This window comes from Orcinus orca, chromosome 9, assembly GCF_937001465.1.
Source record: "Orcinus orca chromosome 9, mOrcOrc1.1, whole genome shotgun sequence".
Taxonomy (NCBI): Eukaryota; Metazoa; Chordata; class Mammalia; order Artiodactyla; family Delphinidae; genus Orcinus; species Orcinus orca.
In genome coordinates, this window is record NC_064567.1 from 21,069,561 (window position 1) to 21,094,974 (window position 25,414).

The 25,414-nt window shown below is 34.7% G+C and overlaps 1 protein-coding gene and 1 pseudogene across 4 annotated transcripts in view; one reads left to right on the plus strand and one right to left on the minus strand.

Annotated features, from left to right (window-relative positions):
• Positions 1 to 25,414, minus strand: part of MKLN1 (muskelin 1) — a 187,448-nt gene that overhangs the window by 61,443 nt on the left and 100,591 nt on the right. For all 4 annotated transcript variants that reach the window (XM_033432437.2, XM_004272186.3, XM_033432438.2 and 1 more), the window contains 2 exons: positions 14,937 to 15,049; positions 4,749 to 4,961 (listed from right to left, as the gene is read on the minus strand). In XM_033432437.2, the coding sequence (XP_033288328.1) occupies positions 4,749 to 4,961; positions 14,937 to 15,049 (326 nt within the window). The remainder of the gene's footprint in view (positions 1 to 4,748; positions 4,962 to 14,936; positions 15,050 to 25,414) is intronic.
• On the plus strand, positions 7,377 to 8,043 carry LOC101270384 (transcription factor BTF3-like; annotated as a pseudogene).

A 25,414-nucleotide genomic window follows, 5' to 3' on the forward strand; every position in this document is an offset into this window, starting at 1 on the left:
CCACTTATTCCCCACCCCATCCCCAACTGCTTTTTAATTTAAAACCATCTATTTATTTTACTTTATCACATGAAGACAAAATTGGCTAGGGTTAGGTTGGGTTCAAGATAATTTCCTCCTCACAAAATTTGAAGCTATTGCTATAAAGCCTTCTAAGTAGTATTGTCCAACCCACTACCCTACCTCCCGCCAACCTCCAAAAATGCCTCATGTTAATCTGATCCTTGCTTACCTACAAAGGTAACCAGTTTTCTCTGTAGCTTTTAGAATTTTCTCTTCCTCCTTGGTTCTGAAATTTCATTAAGGAAGTATCTAGGTAGGGATATTCTTTTTTCATTCATTCTGATCTGCACTTGGAATTTCTTTCATTCTGAAAACGATCTTTCTTCAGCTCTGAGAATTTTCTTCATTTTTACCTTGAGTGGTTTGTTCTTGTTGTTGTTGTTGTTTTGGCCTCCATTCTCTTTCTAGAACTCCTATAAGGTGGATGTTGGAACTTCAGACCCTTTTCTGTTTAACTTTTCTCTCATAATCTTACCTCACTAATTTAGTAACCATTTAGAGGTATGTCCACACTGCTTTTTAATCTATTTACTGAGATTTTAATTTCACTATCGAATCTTTAATTTATAATTTTTCTATATATTTCCTTTTCATGAATGCAATAGCCTCCTGAATTGCTCTAAGAAATCACTTAAATTTATCTTAAAGACTTCTTCAATTTACACTACAAACCGTTCTTCTTTGTTGATTCTTAATCTGTTGAGTTCAGTACCTCATATCTCATAGTATTAATTATCTTCAAATATTTGGATTTGGGGATTATTGTTTTAGTCTTCTTTGTATCTGAGAATCCCTATTCATCTGCCTGTTGCATATACAGTAGTCTATCTCAAGGGACTGGGTAAGGCAAGATGAGACATGATGCTGTGAAAGGTTCTGCAGCAGCTCTCCAGTGCCTCTTAGGAGTATTGCTCTATCTGTCCAGCTCCAATGACCACACTGAACACTTGACCTATTAATAATTATCACAGTTCAATGCTACTCAGTCAAACTGGAAAATGTCCTGCTGTTTCATCTCCAACTGATCATCTACTGTTTGCCCCAACTACATGCTTTGAGACTCAAGTTGCTGCTATCTTATAGGTTGTGGTTTCTTCTGGTTGGATCTGATCCTACCTGCTTTCTATTTGAGAAATACCCTCAAATATTTTAAATTCCCTAAGGGCATTCTTTCTTCTTTTTCTACACTATTACTAATATATTCTCGTCATTTCACAGGATGTTGGGCAGGAGGAGGGTAAAAATATATGTTCAGCCTGCCAATGATCCACAATGACCCAGGGAGAATGCCAATGAGCTGAGATCTCCAATACTGTGATTAAAGTTTCTCCTGTCATTTCTTGATTAGCTCACATTCCATTTTCTAGCAATTTCCTCAAAATGTGCTTATATTTGAAGGACAGTTTGGCTAGATATAAAACCCTTGGCTCACACTGTCTTTTCTTTGAATACCTTCTAGATATTGCTCTATTGTCTCTTGGCACTGAATACAGCTGTAGAGAAATCTGATATCAGTCTCATTTTACTTCTGGATCGTTTCATCTAGTTGCCCACCAAATGGTCTCTTTATCTTTGAAATTCAGTGTTAGTAATATATATATCTTAGAGTTGAATGCCTAGGTCAATTTTCCCTGAATTTATCAATATCAGGTCCTCTTATACTACGTGGAATAGGCTTCCTTCTTGAGGAAAGTCTTCTTGAATTTTATGTATAAATATTTCTTCTGTTCCATTGTTTTGGTTTTCTTCTTTAATGTCTCCAATTATGTGTACGTTGGCTCTCTTTTGCCTGCCTTCTCTATCTGTAATTTTCTGGCTAGCCCTTACATCTATATTTGTTTTCTTTACCTGCCTTTCTTATTTCTTATGACCCTAACCTATTCTTCTTTATGTTCCTTGTAAACTAGTCTTCATTTTTTGAAGTGTTACTATATTTTTCTTCAATTTCTTTCTTGAGATTTACCAGGTCCAGTTATTTACCAGGTCCTATTATTTGGCCATCTCATCTGCATTCTTGAATGTATGCCTTGTAGTTTTCTTCAGAGTTTCAAGCTTCATTAAGTCAATTAATTCATGTTAGAATATTGGAATATAATTTTCATCTGCTGTTGCATGAAAGAAAGTTTTTGCTATTCTTTTTCCTTTTATTGTTTTTCTTTAGAGTACTTCTCTAAAGATTTGGTGTTTACTGCTTTTTAGTTTTTCATATTTATTTATTTATTCATTTTTTTAGTTTTTCATATTTAAAATGAGCTGAATTCCCCTGGACCAGATAATACAAGGTCCCTATGGAAGTGTGACATTCTTGCTCAAGGACTTCCTCCTCTATTGCTACTGAACTGAATGGCTTCTTCAAAATATGGCGCTTCTGTGAAGCCATCTTCTCTAACCTTGAACCTCATCTGGTTTAGGGGGCTTCTATCTTGAGCCTTGAGCTTCCCCAGTTCCTTCAATGGACATGCATAAAGAGCCACTGTCCCCACTTGTCATAGTGTTTCCTTTGCTTTTGGAAGATGGTGCTTTCTGATATCTACCACTTATGGGCCTTGCTAGGCACTTTCCACATGGTATTTAACTGACTCCCCCAGTGGCTGCACTGGGTTCAATTTCTGCTCTGCTCATGACACTTCCATTACGATGTACTTCTGCTAAGCTTCCTCTACATTCCCAGTTCTCCCCATTACATTGCTGTGAGTTTCAATACAGGTTCTGGGTATTCCAGTTGTTTTTGGCTAAACTTACAAGGAATTGGGAGTTGTGGGTTTTCTTTGGCTTCTGGTTTTGCTGAATATGTGACTTGTGTTTTTTAAAAATCTTTTTGTTTGGTTCTCATTGTTCCTGAAAGATCACACAAAGCAACAACATGGAAAGCTTCAGAACTAAGCTGCCACTGTGTCCTTAGGAAATACAAATGTCTTTGAATTTTAATTGTTTTAATATGTTAAAATTCAAAATGGCAAAGTAACTTTTAACCATATCTTCAGGCCTCTAACTTTCTCACGTTCCTCTCAAATTTGAATGTTAAGTGTCAAATCTTAAAGTGTCACAAACAACTCCAAGTAATTTTTGGAGTAGGTTCCAACTTATAACTTTATTTTCATGAAACAGAACAGAAAATGGAGGCTTATACATTGTGTTAATTGTTGAAGGTCACAGAAGCAGCTGGTGGCTGAATTAGCACTGAAATCCTGGCTTCTTCACCCCTAGTGTTCTGTTAATAACACCTAATGAGTTGAAAACCAAGCATTATTGAACCTAGGCTTCAGGGAACATTCTGTTTTACCAAAGTCAAGAGAAACAAAGGCCCCCGCACAAGGACAGCATATGTGCTATACTCAGACTACCCCTAAGTTATTCTTTTTTTCAACGTGTAAAAACATAAGCCTCTTTTGGAAAAGAAATTTGTAACCAGTTGGAGGCAAGAAAATAAACTGTTTCCCTAACAACGTTCTCTGCTGATGTTCTGTTTTTAAAAGATCAGAAGAAGTCTAACTTTTTTGGGAGTTCTTATTTTCCACATGAACAACACTGAGGATGTCAGCAGAGAAGTGCAAAGCTTTACAGAGCTCGGTTACGTACAGCCAGCACAAGTTCCAAATTCAATCTAGGGAGTACTCTGAAGACTAATGTTTTTGATTTTCCACCCACCACATACTCAATAGACATATAAGCCACTCCTCTTTTCCTTACCATTCTCCTATTAAAACTACTTGTTAGTATAAATATGGCAGGAGGAAAGTTTTAAAGCAAAGAATTAACAAAAACTGGTAAGGAAACAATAAATAAAGACTTGGGTTTTAATGCCTAGATATTAGGCATAAGCTAGATTCTGTCATAAATTCTAGCACCACTCCCCATTTCTCAAGTAATACATAATGCTTTGTTCATCAATAGTGTTACAGATTTTTTAAGTCTTTTTTTTCCCCATACTCCAAAAACCTTTGGATATGGGTTAAGCAAAGCAAAACTGCCTACGGAATTCAAAGTGGCTACTCTTTTGTTTGAGGTAGTACTGACCTGTACTGAACTGATATAAGTTTTCAAAGACAGATAACAATGATAATGGGGATGATGATATGACAGCTACATACATATTAATATTTAAATGGTTTAAGAGATTGCTGTATGTAGTCTTCTTGTCTACAACATCATTCTATGACTTCTATTGGTACTGAATTTAAACTTCATCTAGTACACGCCAAATTCTTACCTGCTTTATACTGCGTTTGTGATTATATACAAAAGTAAATATATTTCACTCGCATTGGAAGAAAAACTCTACATTTCCAATTCTTGAACTCATTATAAAATAATTTAAAATTTTCCAGGAATGTAGAATAAAAAGTTTTAAAAGGGCAAGTTGTTATTGGTATGATTTATGAATATCATAAAACTAAATCTGTTTTTCCTAATATGTATTGCTCCATCTACTCTCTATAAATTTTTTATAAATTAACAACTGTGTTTTGAGATCTTAGTATTTTATTCTGCACCAAACAAGAGAAAATAACTTTTAAAGAATAACTTTATATCTACTGAAACAGTAATTCTTTTTATTATCTGTCAAGGGTATTTGTAGTAGAAACCACCAATAGAAAACTCAGCATAACATGTGAAATAAACTCTAAGAGCAACAGTCACTGAGCACTAATTAATTCCACCATACAGTTATCTGTGCACCAAACCTGATGATCAAACACCAGTTTCGGTCCTCCATCAGCAGCAGTATCCTCACTGAGTAACATCCATGTGTTTGTGTCAATGTCATAACGATAGAAATCACTTTTCAGAGATTTGCTGTTCCTCACAGAGGAATCCAAATAACGCCCCAGTGTGTAGATTTGCCTTCGTTGAATGTCAATGCACATTTTATGACATGATCTAGCACTAGGACCATTCTGTGGAGAGCAAAAAAAAGAATGAAAAGAAAAAAATTCAAAGAATAAATAACAGAAGACAAAATTAAATGCCGTATTTTGTTTACTTTCACGAAAAGGTTTGCTCAGAATCTTGTATCAAGTCCAACTAATATATATGTCCAATACTAGGCTTAAATCTCTAGGGGAAAATAAAAGAAGCAGTAGGAGACACAAATCTTACTTAGAAAAGCTTAAACTCTACCAGGAAAGATGAGATGAACTATTCTCTATTCTATGGCACTCTGTTTATAACACTTATATGGCTTTTACTATATACTCCATTACATTTTAGTCATTTGTGTATAGACCTTAATTCTTTTGTACATGTCAATCTACTTAAAGACACATTTGGTTTTTCAAAATATTTTTGTACGCTTCATCAGAATCTAGCATAAAACAGGCACTCCTAGAATATTTAGAATTTCATAATTGGTAGGAACCTTAATAAAAGTGTAGTTTAATGATCTCCTTTTAAAGATGAGGAGATAAGCTCAAAGAGGAATGATATCATCCTGAAAGCTAGTAAGCTAGTGACAGAAGCAGAATGAGAATCCAAGTCTTGACTTCTTCATCCAGCCTTTACATTATATAAAATTGACTCTCCTGACAATAAATGACTCAGCTGCATTAAACAACTAGGGAACAAAATGAAGAACAATATATTATCAATAAAAATTAATTAGTTGAGATCACTTGTATCACAGGACAGAATAAAAAGTAAAAAAAGAAAACAAACAACAAAAAACTGTAGTATAAGGCCCAAAAAAGGAGTTCATGAAAAAATAAAAAAAAAGGAACTTCAATTGGGTAGGACTGGATTATCTGAAAGAGGGAAAAGGAAAGAGAACTAATATTTGTTAAATATCTACTAAATTCTGTCTATATTATTACTATGTATGTGTGTATATATTTCATTTATCCTTGTAACAACTCCATAAAGAAATAATACCACCATTTCACAAAGTCTAAGTAATCTGTCTATAGTCACAAAACTAAGATAGAGAATCTAAGCCCCAGTGTAACCAAGCCAAACACTGTGTTCTTTCCACTCTTCCAGATTGTTTTCTCCCGAAGATAAGAGAAACAAAAGCAAAAATACACTAAATACAACATGTGGGGTTATGACTGAGATAAAGAATTCCTGCCACAGAAATAACAGAGTTGAAGTATAAGGTAGAAATAGAAAGCCTGTGAATGACTAATAGAGGAGAACTGAATGTAATCTTGCAAGCATTAAAAAATTATTATAGGTTTCTTCCATAAACAAGACCAAAAGACAACCCTCAGAATGGGAGAAAATATTTGCAAATGAAGCAACCGACAAAGGATTAATCTCCAAAATTTACAAGCAGCTCATGCAGCTCAATAACAAAAAAACAAACAACCCAATCCAAAAATGGGCAGAAGACCTAAATAGACATTTCTCCAAAGAAGATATACAGACTGCCAACAAACACATGAAAGAATGCTCAACATCATTAATCATTAGAGAAATGCAAATCAAAACTACAATGAGATATCATCTCACACCAGTCAGAATGGCCATCATCAAAAAATCTAGAAACAATAAATGCTGGAGAGGGTGTGGAGAAAAGGGAACCCTCTTGCACTGCTGGTGGGAATGTGAATTGGTTCAGCCACTATGGAGAAAAGTATGGAGGTTCCTTAAAAAACTACAAATAGAACTACCATATGACCCAGCAATCCCACTACTGGGCATATACCCTGAGAAAACCGAAATTCAAAAAGAGTCATGTACCAAAATGTTCATTGCAGCTCTATTTACAATAGCCTGGAGATGGAAACAACCTAAGTGCCCATCATCGGATGAATGGATAAAGAAGATGTGGCACATATATACAATGGAATATTACTCAGCCATAAAAAGAAACGAAATTGAGCTATTTGTAATGAGGTGGATAGACCTAGAGTCTGTCATACACAGTGAAGTAAGTCAGAAAGAAAAAGACAAATACCGTATGCTAACACATATATATGGAATTTAAGAAAAAAATGTCATGAAGAACCTAGGGGTAAAGCAGGAATAAAGACGCAGACCTCTTAGAGAACGGACTTGAGGTTATGGGGAGGGGGAAGGGTGAGCTGTGACAGGGCGAGAGAGAGTCATGGGCATATACACACTAACAAAGGCAGTAAGGTAGATAGCTAGTGGGAAGCAGCCACATGGCACAGGGTTATTGGCTCGGTGCTTTGTGACAGCCTGGAGGGGTGGGATAGGGAGGGTGGGAGGGAGGGAGATGCAACAGGGAAGACATATGGGAACATATGTTTATGTATGACTGATTCACTTTGTTATAAAGCAGAAACTAACACACCATTGTAAAGCAATTATACCCCAATAAAGATGTTAAAAAAAAAAAAAAAAAAAAGAAAGAATTTCCGCTCCAGCGGCCATCTTGCGTCCCTGTGTGTGTGCTCCTAACCTCAGCTGGTCTGCCCGAGAACCCCTAAGTGCCAACCCTAGTCCCCTACACGGCCCCATTTCCACTGCAACAAGATGAAAGAAACTATCATGAACCAGGAGAAACCTCGCCAAACTGCAGGCACAAATGCACAGTGGTGGGAAAGGAACTGCTTGCAGAAAGAAGGTGGTTCACAGAACAGCCACAGCAAACGACAAAAAACTTCAGTTCTCCTTAAAGAAGTTACGGGTAAACAATATCTCTGGTATTGAAGAAGTGAATATGTTCACAAACCAAGGGACAGTGATCCACTTTAACAACCCTAAAGTTCAGGCATCTCTGGCAGCAAACATTTTCACCATTACAGGCCATGCTGAGACAAAGCAGCTGACAGAAATGCTACCCAGCACCTTAAACCACCTTGGTGCAGACAGGCCGACCAGTTTAAGGAGACTGGCTGAAGCTCTGCCCAAATAACCTGCGGATGGAAAAGCACCACTTGCCACTGGAGAGGATGACGATGATGAAGTTCCAGATCTTGTGGAGAATTTTGATGAGGCTTCCAAGAATGAAGCAAACTGAACTGAGTTAACTTCTGAAGAAGAAAAATCTTGAAGAAGTTACTGGGAGCTGCTATTTTATATGACTGCTTTTTAAAATTTTGTTTATGGATCTGATAAAATCTAGATCTCTAATATTTTTAAGCCCAAGCCTCTGGACACTGTGGCTCTTTTCGGTTTTTGCTTATATACAATTCATTCTTTGCAGCTAATTAAGCTGAAGAAGCCTGGGAATAAAGTTTAAAAAAGGTTAATAAAGTTCTTTACTTAGTAAAAAAAAAAAAAAAGAAAGAAAGAAAGAAAGAATTTCCTCTGTAATTAAATAATCTGAAAAACAAGTATCAGGTAAGATATAATGTATCGATGCCATATTTCCTAGAGTGTAAAATCTGAAGTTTTAATAGGAGAACAGAATTCCTTGCTTCAGCTTAATTAGCACAAGTGCTATTAAAATGATGAGCAAATTACTCATCAAATTACAAATTAACTAAGGAGAAAAAAGGGAATAAAGATAAGACTAGAAACCAAGAGACTACAGAACAGACAAAAAAAATAGAGAAAATTAATAAAGTTTTTTTTGAAACATTCATAGAATTATAAACCACTAGCAAGACTAATTTTTTTTTAAAGGGAGAAAATACAAATTGCCAGTATCAGAAACGAAAGCAATACTATCAATAGAAATTAAAAACAAAATAAGGAACTATCATTGAAAAACATAGTAAAATTTGACCATGTAGATAAAATGCACATATTCCTTGGAAAAAATATAACTTATTAAAATTGACACAAGATGAAAGAGAAAATCTGAAAACTTGGATTCATAATTTTAGATCTTTCCACAAAGAGAAGGCCAGCCACAGATGCCTACACTCGTAAAATTTATCAAATACTTAAGGAAAAAAATAGTATCAATTTTACACAAAATTTTTCAGAAAACAGAGGAAGAAAAAGACCTCCTTTTTTTAAACTTGTATTCTATTCATTCCTAACTTACATATTTTACAAGGACAACATAACACTGAAACCAAATAACAATATTACAAAGGAGGAAGAGCAGAAGTGACATACAGGTAGCTAGTATACCTCATGAATACAGAAATAAAACTAATCTTTAACAAGATATCAAATAGAATACAGCAATATATAAGAATAATATTTCATAACTACAAGGGTTTTATTTCACAAATGCAAAGTCAATTTTACATTTGAAAATCAATCAAGGTAATTTTCCACATTGAAAGAGTAAAGGGGGAATTCCCTGGTGGTCCAGTAGTTAGGACTCTGTGCTTTCACTGCCGGGGCCTGGGTTCAATCCCTGGTCAGGGAACTAAGATCCTGCAAGCCGTGTGGCATGGCCAAAAAAAAAAAGTAAAAGAATAAAGGGGAAAAATACACAATCTTACCAATATATATATTGTAGAACAAGCACTTGATAAACCCAACAAATATGCATCAGGAAGAACTCACAGCAAACTAGGAATAGAAATGAACTTCCTCAATCTGATAAAGAATGTATGAAAATCCTAAATCTAATTTTCCCTTTAATGGTGGAATACAGAATGCTTTCCTGCTAAGACGTGAAACAAAATAAGGATGTCTATTCTCATCTCTTCTATTTAATACTGTACTGGAAGTCCAAATTAGTGCAATAAGGCATTAAAAAATAAAATTAAAAGTTATGACAGAAAAAGAGAGTGGAAAGAAAGAAGTTAAAATTGTCTCTATTCAGAGATGACAGGACTATTTGTTTAAAACATCCTAAGAAATCAACATATAACAGAAGAGAAACCGTTAGAAATAATAAATGGACTTAGAAAAGTGACATGATACAAACAAGTTGAAAATTAAAAATGTTTAAGTTTCATTTACAGTAGCATGGAAAAACAAAATACACTGGGATCCATTTAATAAAAATAAAAAGGACCTCTAATCTGCAAACTCCGAGTGCTGGGAGGTAATGAATAAGACTGAAATAAATGGAAATTTAACCCTGTTCATGGATTAGAAGGCTCAGTATCATTAAGACATCAATTATCTCCAAATTGATTTATAGACTGAATACATTTCCAATCATAAGTCCAACAGTTTTAGAAACTGACAATATGATTCTAAAATTTATATGAAGATGTAAAGGACCTAGAAGAGTTAAAATAATTTTTAAAAAAGAAGAACGAAAGTGTCTTACATTACTTGACCTGAAGGAGTGTCATACTGGAATATGAATAGACCAAAAGATCATGGAGCAGATTAGAGTGTCCAAAGAGAGACATATACTTATATGCTCAATTGATTTTTGAGAAAGGTGCCAAAGCAGTTCAACAGGGAAAGAAGACAGGGAGCGACCAGAACTCTCATAAATTTCTGGAAGGAATATAAAATAGTACAACCACTTTGGGAAAAGCTTTAACAGTTTCATCAATGGATGCTAGAAGGGCAAAAGTTTGATGAGTAACAGAATATTTTCATAGTCTCAAAATGTCTCCTCACAAATTACTTATTAATATGGAGTGGGAAATCTGGTGAGCACCCTTCTTAACCAAGTGATCAAAGCTAACATCAGACAAACTGACATGATGTGCCTGTCTCCTGACAGGACATACTTAGGAGGACCCGATGTCCTCCACATGGCATTCCTGCTAAAAATGCTTAACCTATATCCAATCCTGGGGAAACATCAGACAGATCAAATTGAAGGATAGTCTACAAAACAATTGCCCTGTATTCTTCAAAAATGCCAAGGTCAAGAAAGACAAAGAGAAGTCAAGGAACTGTTCCAGACTAAAGGACACTAAAGAAACATGACACTGAAATGTACTGCATGATCATGAATTGAGTCCTGGGTCAGGGATAGAGGTTGGGGGTAACAGTAAGATACCTATAAAGGACATTACTAAGGCATTATTTGGGTAACTGTTTATATGTGAAAAGGGAATGTGGATTAAAGCAGCAGTTCTCAGTGCAGTCTGGGGTCTTCAGGGATTCTACAAAGTCAAAGTCATTTTCATAACAATACTAAGATAAAAAAATGTGTCTTTTCACTCTTACTCTTATAAGTGTATGTGATATTTTCCAGAGGCTACATGACTTTTGATATAACAACAGACTGAATGCAGAAGCAGATATGAATCTGGCTGCCTTCTATTAAGTCACAATTAAAGAGATTTAGAAAACTATAAAACAGTGCTACTTGATATATGATGGTTGTCTCAAGGAAAAGCATTTTATGCAACTGTTTGAGCTGCAAGCTGACGTAGCTGCTTTTTCCAGGAAACATATTTACTCAAAAGAAAACTAACAATCCAAGTACGGTTATTCAGACATTTTCTGAAAAATAAATGAAGTAAGTATGTTATCCTTGAAGAAAAACAACTGATAAAATTTGTTGCCAATAATAAAATGCACATTTTTAAGCAAATTTAGAATTTTAGAAAACTTCTACCTGACACTGCGATCTTGACACCTTCCCAACACTTAAAAGATTTTTCTAATGAGAGTGATCATATGCGGTTTGGGGGATACTGTATAATAATATGTCAACATTTGAAGACCTGCATAACTCAGGGAACCAATATTTTTCAGGTGACCAACACACTGAGCAAAAAAACAAGCATGGGTAAAAGATCCATTCAAAGAGCAACACAGATCAGTGGATTTTAATGTAACAGAATTACAAAACATTAGCTGATATGGTTTCAGAGACTACAGTGCAATTATTTTTAAGAAGCAAACAACTTGTCAATTTGGGGTATAAGATCAAAAAAGTACATGTGCTATTATATAAAAAGGCTACTATTAAAATAATAGTTTCCTTTCCAAGAATGTATCAATGTGAGGTCCAATCTTCTTCATATATCTCACATAAAACAACATGTTGCAAAAGATTAAATGCAAAAGCACATAAGAGAATCTAGCTGTCTTCCACTAAGCTAGATATTAAAGAGATTTATAAAAATGCAAAATTAAAAATACAATTTGTCTTGAACTGATAAAAACTTACATGCATATCTACATGAACATTTAAAATAATTATTCTAAAAACTGAGCCATTCTATTATCTTTCAATCTACTACATGAGCTATTAGATACATTATTTAGTCTAAGTAAATTAAAGTGAATTAAATTAATTTTGGTTTTTCTGTGTGATTCGATATTGTTATAGATTATACTCCATTTAAAGTGAGTATCAAATAATGGTTGTATTTCCCTGTGCTGTACAATATATCCTTGTTGCTTAATTATTTTATACACAGTAATTTTGCTTTTTAATTGCATATCATACTTTTAAAACATATGCACTGGGGTATCATCAAACAATAAAACTTGTACTTACTGGTGTAAAAAACAAAATGAAACTGTTCAATTTTGGAAGGAATGAGCATTTTGCTGGAGCCATATATCCTCATTCACTTCACTGCTGGATCAACGAAAGATTTTTAGGTGTTTAAATGAAGAAAGTAGTAATAAATTATAATAAATCTGAATTCCAGTACTGGATCACCACTTTACTTATCTCTATGGACTTCAAAATAACAGAAAAAAAGTATTCTCATCAAAATAATTTCTGTATGTTCCCAGTACTAGTTTTAAATAATTATTAATTGCATTCTAAATATAACTTAGAATATTACATTAACATTACTTTTGAGGACCCCTGTAATCCATCGCCGTTTCCTGCCAAAACAGCCACTCTCCTGAATTTTGTATTTGTCATTCCTTTGCTTTTCTCCAGCATTAATTTTTTATTTAACTTATCTGAACTATTTACTCACTAAAGAGTAAGCATATGATCCACGCCTTAAGGAATTCAGAGTCTCCATAGGGAAACAGAAATGTAAACCAATCATTATAGTAACCCATTCAAGGAATGTAAGGGGTTAAGTGTTCACACCTAAGGAAGCTTCTAATTCTGGTTAGGGAAGTCAAGAAAGGCTTCACAGAGGAACTGAAGTCTGAACTGTGTTTTAAAGAGTAAGTAGGCATACACTACATAAAAGCTGGGTGCACGGGAGGAGCAGCCTCTGTTAATTCCAAACTGGGAAAACACTATTACAAAGAACACAGGTGAGAACGTTGAATAATTCTAGCAACTATAAGTATGGCTAGCACATAAAGTCAAAAAATGAGGCTAGAAAAGTAGATGGGGACCAAATTATGATGAGAAATTTGAAGTTTTTACTCTAAGCAAAAGGAACTAAGGTAGATAAACTTCATTATTGTTGTTGCTGTTATTACTCACACTTCCCTGTAGCTATGCCCTTGGATAGTGCTGCCCATCACCCAATAACTGTGGATTTGGTCACATGACTTCTTTGGGGAAAATGGGACAATAATATATCTAATTGAGCGCTCATGTCTACTTCATCCTCCTTGCAGCCCTGCCCCTACACGAGAACAAGACTCATGCTAGCCAACAGGAAGGTGAGTGGCTATGTAGAACAGAGCCAAGTAGTCTCGGAAGCTAATCTAGACTAGCTGACAGTCAGCTGACTCCCAGCACATGAGTGAGCCCAACCAATCTACAGACTTGTGAACAAAATAAATGCTTATTACTATATGCCACTAAAGTTTTGTGGGTGCTTGTAATGTAATATATGGAATGCAGTAGATAACAGAAACAGGGATTGAAGCTAACCATAGGGTTTAAGCAGAGGTGTCACATGGCCAAATGTTTTTTTTTTTTTAAAGACTGTGCTAATGAATGGACAATAGACCTGGAGATCAACAATGGAAGCAAAAACGTTTAAGAAAGAAACCACAAAGTTGGAATTAGTGCCAAAAGGAATAGAGAGGAAGAAACATCTGAAACGCAATACTGAGTGCTAGAACCGGTGGAACTTTAGGCCCTAATTAGATACCCTCAATGAAGAAGAGGGAGGATTTCAGGATGAACTGTAGGCTTCTTGCAAGAATAATTACAAATACAACTAAGATTTAAAATAGTTTAAGAGAAATCAGATATGTATTCTTTTAAGATCTGTCTTTATTTTTGTCGAGGATAAAAATAATCATTTCAGAAAATGGTACTTTAATATTGAAAAGGCAAAGGCCATTTTCACAGGGATAATAAATAGAAATCAGAATTTTAAGATCTCTTTAAAAAGATAAAAACTACCCAAATGATTAACAAAGGAACACACCAGGTAAACAAGAATCTAATTTCCTAAGATTAAAGACATAGCACCAGATTTTAAAAAAATGGCCTTTCTAGATTAAAATCAGTGGTTTTGAATTAGGTCTTTTCCTCCCCTTTTCATTTGCTGCTACTACTGTTTTGTTTTAGTTTATTTTTCACCTTGTAATCTGAAATTGCTTAGAGGGAAAAGTACAATAAAAAATTCTATAATGATTTAAAAAATAATATATGAATATGTGCTTTATATCAGGGTATAATTAATTATGCACTTACATAATTCAAAAAATTAAAAGAATGCCGTAAATCCAAGACATCCTATTCACTATGGAAAAGCTTTATGTATATATGTATCAATAGACAGACTCACACATGAATACATACATACAAGTTTAGTTAAAAATAAAATATACATCATTTGTGAAAACTGATAAGATAGTCAAATAGTGAGGGGCCAAAATAGTAAGATAGTGAGGAACCAAAAGCACATTTTTCCAGAGGAAATAAAAATAAATGTTCAAAATAAGAGTAGAGGTGACAAGAACATAAGAAAAATAATAGTTACACAGTTACATTTTAACTAAAGTGGTTAAAACCTAAATTACATTAGATACCCATTTCTATTTATCTCTATAAAATAGATTTGTTCATGTACCAATAGTTGAAGAACCAGGTATAGAAGCTGGAATGCAAGAATACTTAAACCAAACTTGTCACCACAAATTCTTCTGCTATCACTGCTGATAGACATTTACAAAGAATACAAATCATTCAGAAAAAGAAGTGTACGACCACACCCCTATCGTAATACAGATGGATGAAAAGTCTGAGAACTTGCCTCTTTCTCAGTGTCTCTAGAGATACATGTCCATTGGTTCTCTTTCACACTGTACGCCCAGAAGTCAGCAAGATCTTGTGTTCCATCCCAGCCACCAAACAAATAAACAGTCTCTGTGAAAATAAGAAAAATATGTGCAAAAAAAATAAACTTAAGAACAAAATTTAAGTATAGGCACCCAGATAAAGCCATTGCTTCTAAGATCATTTAAGAAGGTACATCTAAGTAAACTTAAAAATGAGATTTTTAAACTGGTTAACATTCCAAAATAAATACTAGTATTTCCTAAATACAGGCATACGGAAGGGCTGCTGCAGAACCACTATCTTGAGAGATTTATAAATACAAAGATAACTAGGAGGCATCCCCTAAGATTCAGATTCCATAGGTCCTCAGTGGGTAAAAAGAGTCAGTACTCTTAAAGTGTCCAGGGGGAATCCTGATGTGCAGCCAGTTTAGGAGTTTCTATGTCAGGCCACAAAAAATTTACATTTACCAGCTTCTTAACAAAGCAGCTTCAGATAGTTTAAAAAAAAAAGGGGAGGGGGGGCTTCCCTGGTGGCACAGTGGTTGAGAGTCCGCCTGCTGATGCAGGGGACACGGGTTCGTGCCCCGGTCTGGGAAGATCCCACATGCTGCGGAGCGGCTAGGCCCATGAGCCTGCGTGTCCAGAGCCTGTGCTCCGCAGCGGGAGAGGCCACAACAATGAGAGGCCCGCATACCGCAAAAAAAAAAAAAAAAAGGGAAAAGAAAAAAAAGAAATCCCGAAGAAATATACAGTGCAAAATATAATATAAAGCTATCTAGCTACTTCTGAAAAAACTTCACATTAAAACTGTTTTCTATTACAATACAAAAAACAATGGGTAAAACTAGCTGTGAGTTAAAGTTAGATATCTTAAGAATAAAGTGATGCATAGCCTTGATATTCCCACGGAAACTGGGGGAAATTTTTCCAAATATATTATGGTGGATTTAACTCCTCAGAAATCAACTTTTAAGTCATTCCAGGTACCTTGAGAATTTGGTTTCTTCTAATTCTGAAATGTCTATTATACCTATGGACTTTATCATGTGATAAAACATTTGCTCCGTGACCAGTGAAAATTTTTACCTTTCTTTATAAAATAATAGTGCCTTTCCTTTCTTCAAATATTTCTTCCCTTTGTAAATATCTTATGTCTACTTGTTATAATGCCTACCATTTTTTTAAGTTAAATATAATACATTACAGGAAAACTATAAAGCCATCTACTCTCTGACATGCCCTAGGCCAATATATGCGGAGACTGTCATCTAAATTACATCCCATCATGAAGGGTTGAAATGCACCTGGAAATATTGTAACACTACTTAAGAAAATTCTTGCCATTCATAGAGATGTCTTATAAGAGATTTTTGTCATATTTTCATATAATTTCAAACTCTAAGTGAATTTTCTAAGTGAAAGAACCCAGGGGAAATTAAAACAATGCTTCTGGATAAGAACAGACCACTGGAACAGTTCTAGTGCTAACTGGGTAATCAGGTATAGGTCACTTAACTTGCCTGGGTCCTGATTTTTTCATTCACAAACTCTCAGTGTGGTGGTAAAGTTCTTCATATATACGTTACATGAAAACATTCTGAAGGGTGTCAAGCATGAACAGCATTTCTACCTTTAAAACATGCACATATACACAAAATACTTTGTAGTTACTAAGTACTACTGATGCAATTAAAACAGTATTATTGTATGTTTCCGTGTCTAACCCAGTACCTAGAACACTTTTGGCTCTATATAAATGTGAAATAATGGAAACTATTAGAAAACTGCCATCTCTCAGAAGTATAAAACAATCCATTATCATTAGTTAAGTAACATTCTGTTTCCCAAATGGCACACAGTAATGCCCAGATACTGAGAATTCTACAGGAAAAAAATTAAAGAATTTTCATCTGACTTAAAAATTATTTGCCAAGGCCTCACTATAAATGCAATTAACCCCATTAAATTCTGAAGCCTGGAGAGGGAGGGGGTATATAACTAAAATAGCAATAGCAATTGACCTTTTGTTTTACAGTGTTTCTGGGCACCCTTTGGATAAGGTTACCCTGGTTCACTAACTTTAATAACCCTTCCTCTTGGGATCTGGGTTCTCAATGTTCTTTCTGAAAAGCAGGTCTCTTTGTACGCGTAAATTCTCACAGCAAAGAAAACCCACATTTCCACAACAGCCTCATTGATAGCTGAGCAAAATAAAATCTGGCACAGAGCAAGCATCCCAATGGAATTAATCCAAGATGTCATTCTTGTTCGTGAATGCTCTGTGGTCCCAGTTAAAGTTTAATAGTAAAACTGAATGAATCAGATGGTAACAGGACCTTTTGACATACCTGAATGAAATGTGTAAGAAAATTTTAATCATTTAAGTTAAATCATTCAGGAATGAAATATTATCCAAACACCAGCAAAAATATTATTTAATGCATAAAGGATATCAAAAACTTTTAAAGATTATAGAAATAATCAGACAAAACTGTAGTGAGAAGAAAGTAGAAAAAAGAAAATGCTATTATTTGCAACATGGCAGTAGCTTGGTTTACGATGTCCACTCTCATGCTTATAGGTTATATAACAATTCAGGCACATCCCTAGGGCAGTATAATCCTCCTCATGCAGCAGCCCTTTCTCTGTATTTTTTCTTAAAGGAGCACAGGCTACAGAGGCTATTTCTCTCAGACTCACTGAAATGTTCACTCAACATTTTTTGAGTACTAATCTGAATTGGCAAGGCACTTTAGAGAATAAAAATAAAGAAGACATCATCCCTACCCTCAAGGAGCTTACAATTTAGTGAAGAATATAAAACAAGTACATTAATCACCACAATGCAATGTAGACTAAGTGTCGTAAGAAAGGTAAAAAAGCACCACGGGGGTTCAAAAAAGGGAAGAGAATATACCAGATTGAGGGGACTCAGGAAGATTTCATGGTGACAGTGGTATCTGACCTATGCATCAGAAAGTGGCTTTGCTGGTAGAATGAAGGAAAGAGAAGAGGACTTTTCAAGCAGGGTAAAAAGTAAAACAAGGGTACAGAGACAGAAAAACACACAAAAAAGTGTTTTAAAAGACACAGAATCTAAAGTCAGGCAGATCTTGGATGGAACTGCAGCTCTATCACCACAGCTGTGTGACCAACACCAAATTCCTTAACCACTGGTTTCCTCAGCTCTAAAATGGCACAGAGTACCTATCTCCTAAAGCTACCATGAGAATTAAATAATGCATGCACAGTGGTGAAAACTGTGTGGTGAATAAATGCACTGTTTATTTTAAAAGAACAAAAAAAAGTAGTGGAGTGGAGGTAAGTTAAAAAGACAGGTAGTGGCCACATAATGAAATGGGTTAAATGACAATATAAAGGTTTTGAACTCGACTCCACAGACAGTACAGTATTAAATAGCAACAGAAGATTTTAAGCAGAGATGTGACATGGTCAGATCTGAACTTGCAGCATATAGGACTTACTGAAAAGGAGGAGCCAGGGAAACAGAAAGATCGGAAATAAAGTGACCAATAATAGCCTGTGTTCAAGATATCAAACCAATTTCATTCTCAGAGACTAAATGAATCAATCACCAATCAATCAATCAGTTATTGCTCAGGCCACAAAAGCTAAAATGCAACCAGTCTTTTTTACAGGTCTTTTTTCGTATCAGTACTAAATAACCCCTACAACTACTTACTACCAATAGTACTAATCTATAAATCTTATATACGCTAAGAAAAAGGTAGAAATGTTAACACAGCAGTATCTTCACACCATTTTGCACAAAGAAGCAGGCTTTTTATTTTATAAGCCCAACTGCAATATCTATCCTCCTCCTCTGATCCTTAGGGGTAAGTCAGACTATGCTGATTGCATAATCCTCCACAAGATGGCACACTATTTTCGTAATTAAATCCATCTTTCCACTTTGAAATAGTATAGAATGCATATACTATGCACTGACATAACATGGGCCCAACCTTAGATAAAATTCAAGTGTCAAAAAGAAGAGGTAGGTGGAGGGTTACTAGGCTTGTAAAAGAGGTTAGCTTAATTCCTAGTTTAATGTAGACACTAAGAGAAAAACAAATGAAATTAAAAAAAAAACTTTTAAGAAACACAAATTTATATTCAAAATAAAAATGAACCCTGTCAGGACATTTAGTTTAAGAGTTTAATCCTTCTGAAAGTGTAGTTAATAGGACATTAGATTGACATTAGAATTTTTGAAGGGAAGAATAAGTTAGAAGGGGAAAGATATTTTATATGCTCTTTAACCTTACCTTCTTTAGCCATTCCCTTGAACTCTCAAAACCCAGCAGATTATCAACTGGATTCATCTGTCTCTCTTTTTAAAAAGAGCTATATTTCTTTCTTTTTTTTTTTAATTGGTGAATTTTTGTGTAGCCTTTTTTTTTTCTTTTTAGTTAATTTATTTATTTTTGGCTGCGTTGGGTCTTTGTTGCTGCGTGCAAGCTTTCTCTAGTTGTCCTGAGCGGGGACTACTCTTCCTTGCAGCGCACGTGCTTCTCATCGCCGTGGCTTCTCTTGTTGCGGAGCACGGGCTCTAGGCGTGAGGCACGCAGGCTCAGTAGTTGTGGCTCATGGGCTCTAGAGCGCAGGCTCAGTAGTTGTAGCACACGAGCTTAGTTGCTCCGTGGCATGTGCGATCTTCCTGGACCAGGGCTCGAACCTGTGTCCCCTGTATTGGCAGGCGTATTCTTAACCACTGTGCCACCATGGAAGTCCCGAGAGCTATATTTCTTACATAAGGCTATGATTACAAAACTAGAGACTGATCTTTTGGGTGAATTCAACATATGGTTGTAATTTCCCTGCTAAAAGGTTGTATTTTCTGCCTATGACAATATACTTTGTATTAGGGCTATATTTTAGAATTCCTTTCTGATAACAGTATGAAAGAAAAAAATTCGTGTCATACGTAGCTACAGAAATACAGCCATATGAATATATTTGTATTTAAAAACTAAAACCCATGTTTACCTACTTTCTTCAATAGCTTCTTTAAAGAATATCAAGGAAAACCATTATGTGGCATTAAAAAAAAAATGAAAGCACGTTACATATAATTGGTACAGTCAGAGAGGTTCAGATTTCCACAGAACGGTTCTTTCAAGTGACAAGCAACTTCTTTTATAGATACCAAACACTGGGATTTTGCCTAAATCTTACTACCTATTCTGCTTGAGAGAGAGAAAAAGGCTGGTACCGTAGGTTCTTAAAATTCAATGAGAGTTGAACAAAGAATTGCCTGGTACCATGGATATTTTAAGTTTTCATCTGGACAGACTTCCACACTGAAGCAAAACAGACATGCCTTTTTCTCTATTTGCCTTATTTTACCCAGAGTTGAAACCCAATTCAGAGTTGAATAACCTAAGTAGAGAAATGCCAGGTATAGGAATAAATCAATAAATCAATAAAATTGACATACACTCCCAACTAGGACAAAATACTACATTCCTTCTCTACTACATTCAATACAATACTACATTCTTCTCTGGTAAGAATAATAGAATTCACTTAGGATAGAAGAAAGCTTTGAAAAATCAGAGTAAAATTTATGCCACCATGTACTTTTTAAAATGGTGAGTCTATCCTTAAAACTGTAGCAAAATGAAAGAAATATCTACAGACTGAAAAAGGAAAAGAAAATTCAGGGACTATTAATTTTTAATATTTAAGAAAACAAGATAAACGAAACACTGGGAAGCAATAATTGCTTCGAAATATAAGTCACTTTAAAAGAAGCTGAAATGAGCTCTATGAAGTTTCAGTCTAGTGAAATACCTGGCACATTGGAAGCACTCAATAAATGTTAGCAATTATTAGGTCAGCTATTGTTCCTCACTCTTTATATCTGCAACAGCTTTTAATAAGGATGTAAAGGAATCAACTATGTTTTTCAATTTCACTTTATGGTATTTTATAAGTGAAGTGATATGCTTTATTAGTATTTATGTATTTAAAATTTGCTGAGGTCTCAGGACTTAGCCCTCACAATCTACTGTATTTTCTGTTTTCACCTATCATACCTAAGATTTTCACTGTATCTTCCGCATTAGAAAACTAAGAACCACTATAGTAACAGCAGCAAAAACATGGGCTTTGGAGCCAGACAGTCCTACAGACCTGTGTTCAAATCCCAGCTCCACAGCCCTGGACACAGCACGACCTATTCTGTAAAATGAAGGTATCTACCTTTTCAGTTGTAAATGAAACGTATGAACATATAAAAGTGCTAATCGCAACCTCTACATGTAGTAGGTATTTAATAAATACTATTACTCCTCAGGTTAAAAATAAAAAGTTTTAGTCTAGTGAAGATGTTCTTAACTCGATGATCTGAATTCATGGATTCTCTTCCAGAAAAATGTACATACAAAGAAAATTTTGTATATAACTTCAACAGATTAAGAACCCTTGCTTAGGAAACCTTCAAATTGCATATTTAAAATAAGGACTGGGCTTCTCTAAACTGTATTTCACTACTTAGGCACCAACCTTATAAAGACAGAACTTCTAGTTTCTTCAAATTCTACTTGGGGAAAGTCACTCTACTACTAAATTAACCTAATCCTTAACGAAAAAGTTCTTAAAATGAATTTTAATATTTTTTCCTAAAAATCTAAAAGTATATTTATCCTTTCCTTTGTAAAACATCAATAAGGGCAATATATACAAAAGATGAAACAATTATACCAAAATACTATTGGTTAGTTAGAACGTGGAATTATGAATGAGATATTTTTTCCCTCAACACAGCACTGCTTTTCATGTTGTTTTAAATTGCTTTTCAAAAATTTTTAAATTGTTTAAAAATATTTCCACTGTGAGATTCTGTCAAAAAAACAAACACAAAAGAAAGATCTCTAAATTTACATCAAATTCTCTCAGCAGAACTAATCAGTATATATTTGTAGATTAATATGTTGCATATAAAAATACATATTATATAAATAATATATATTGATACTTACATATAAGACATTATTTCATTTAACTCTCACAGCAACTTAATTTATTATTCCTGTTTTTATTGTCATTATAACTCATTCAAGATCAAACAAAAAGTCGGTGGTAAAGTCAGGACTGAAATCCAGATATGTCTCTCTCTCTCTCTCTCTCACACACACACACTTCTTTCCCACACACTCAACCTCCAACCACTATATTTAATTGTTGTATCAGTAAGTCTGGACTAGAAAAGGTTCTTTCAGAGACTTAACAAGAAATACAACTTTGAAGATAATTAAAATCAACCTGATGATAGCAGTTATAAGACTCTGGTACATAAATGATAAAATAAAAGTATATGAAACCACCTTGGTAAATTATGCTATTAATAATTTTACAATAGAAGTACAATTTCTAGAGGAAAAAATCCCAAAGATATCCCAGATTCTGCTCCTACACCCAAATTAAATTCAGAAAGCACCAACTGTTACCCTAAAAAAATGCAAAGTCTACATAACCTTTAATTTTTCTACCTAGATTCCAAGGTAATAAGAACTACAGCTTTAAGGAAATATAGTCTATATACTAGAAAAGAACAAACAGAATCACCAGAAAATTTAAATATATTAGAGTATAACCAATAACATAAATTCACCTCAGAAAAATATTAGCATTTACAACAAATGACATCATGACACAATCCAGTCATCAAGGTTTAAAGCAATATCAGAGTGTAGTTTCCAAGTAAGTATTTTTCTTTCAACTCGAAGGAAAATGGATTTTAAAATTTTGATTCAGTTCAACAAATATTCAGTACACACTTACTCCATACCAGGCTTTGCGGCCATAAAAATAAATAATGCAAGATTCTTGTTTTTCCCCTGTCAATAAGAATATTGGGGATGGGAGGTAGAAAGGAGAAAGCTGAATAGAGAGGAATGGGATACATAACACCTACACAAGCAACTCTAAAACAATCTGGAAATCATTATAGTAAAAATAATAGTATGAACAAAGTGCTATGTAAATACAGAAAGGGAAATTATTCTGCCTGGACTTGTCTTCCTGAACCCCAAACAATATATCTAACTGCTTACTTGACGTATCTATATACTTGAATGTCTAACTGGCATCTCAACCTGTCTAAAAACAAGTTGCTGAACAACCCAACATATTTAATCCACTTGTTTTACCCATCTTAGGGAAAGGCTATACTATTTTCCCAACTACTCAGGTCAAAACCTTGAGTCATTCATTACTCGTTTCACTCACACTTCATATCCAATCCATCAGTAAATCCTGTCAGCTGTATGTGACATCTTCAAAATACATCCCAAATCTGACCAATTCTCAACACTGTGATCACCACTCTAGTAAAAGCCAATGCTATCATCACTTCTCTGGTAAGGAACTGCCTCGTTAAAGGTCGCTCTGCTTCTGCCCTTCACCTAATTTGTTTTTTGTTAAAATGCAAAGTCAGTAACATTTCTTAAAACCCAACAATATTTTCCTTCAATCATCTCACTATGAGTAAAGGTTAAAGTTCTTACAAAAGAACTCAACACAACTGCCCCTCACTACCTCTCTGACTTTATCACCTTTACTCTCTTCCTCACCCACCTTATATCTAGCAACAAATAATCTGGGAAAAAAACAAGAGTAGAGGAAAGGTAGGCAAGAGTTTACTTTGGAAACACTATTATTTCAACAATGAATACCACTTACACAGAGCAAGGAATTTCATTTGAAATTTTATATGAATACCAGCAGTATTTACTTACCATGTAATGTCAAAACTTAATAGAAATATTTAACCCTTTAAAAAATATATAGGTAATGAATCTTCCCAATAAACTCCACAAAGGCAGACAAAAATATTACATACCATTTCAAGAGTATCATGGGCCTCCTTAAAGCCCATTCATGAAGCCTCATCTAAGAAAACAAGGAAATACTAAAAAGGATAGAGCATGGTGATAGCAAGGAATACAGACAGCAACGGTTAACTGAAACAAGAGTCGGAATGCCAGGGTATGGCAGTTACTAGACTTTTGAATGGCATTTTTAAAATTCCTTTTGTTTTCTCTTGATATATCAGATTCCTGGATTACCCACCCTCACAACCAGACACATGTTTAAACTTAACCTAAACCACTGTTCTAGAGTCTTATGAAAGTTCAAAGCTTTTTCTGACTTGGTTGACTCCTAGGGCATCTTTCCTTACATTTCTCTCCGCTTCCAGACACCTGAATCCTCAGAAGCTGCATTTCTCCTCTATCTCAATCTGGATCCCAACCCTAATTGCATCACCAGTTCATTTATATATATTTATAAAGAATTCCATACCAATATGTTTTACACACCATCCCTATAACCCATACTCCCTATTACTCATATAAAGGATCATCTGAATGTGGTTAAACCCCTTCAACTTCACCGTTCACACAGTACTGTTTCCACACTATAAGTGGTAATGGTAACATATTGACCATCAAGCTCACTTGAGTTATGGACAACTTTATATTAACTATCATGATTATTTAGTTTTACCAGACTTTAAATTTTTGGTTCCTGTTAAAGGCTCAAAATCTCATTTAATCATCACACATGGACCTAAATAAAGCTTGACCCAGCATTCAGAAAGTTTGGGGGGGGGTGGAAAAAAAGCACTGAAACAGACACAAAATGGCTCTAAATAAAAATTCCTCTATTGATGGCTAAGTCCCTAAATTTCCTATAGTAGAAATATTTGCTTAAAAATATATTCACAAAGTACTTTTATTACATTTTTATCAACTAGTGCTCATACAGAAGTATGGATACTGATCAATTTTTCATTGTAGACCTTTGTCAACCTATAATAAAGCCTCAGAAACTATGAGAGATTATGCCTTTAATGATTCCATCTGGAATATATCCCATGCCCATAATAAGTCATTCTTACTTATTTACAATGACTTACTTTAAGTCATTGCTTTCTTATAATTATTGTTTCTAAAGCAAACCAAGTAAATACTGAAACAACCCTTTTCCTCTCCTTGAAATATTTTTTTAAAGGGAATGGGGATAAGGACCTTGAGTCTGCTGAAACCCTGCCCTTAATGCATAAAACCAAGATATTACAGAAAAATATGTGGACCTTTATCACTATATGCTGTATTTTACTTAAAGGATCTCTGACCTGAAAAGTCAGCATTTAATCGTCAATGACTCTGCTCACACAAAGTTCTGTCAGGATATTTGCCTATCATTTGAACCTTCTCATTTTCCATTCTCAAATATCATGGATTACAAAAAAAGAGAAAAACTTCCTCTTTTCTTACACATTTATTTTACCTATTTTATACAGTCCATATTCCATAATAAGCAACACAGTAAGCACTATGAAAATTCCTTCTGCTCCCTGATAAGGTGAACTTTAAATGTTAAAGTAAACCACATTACTTTTGCATTTAAGGAAAACAGC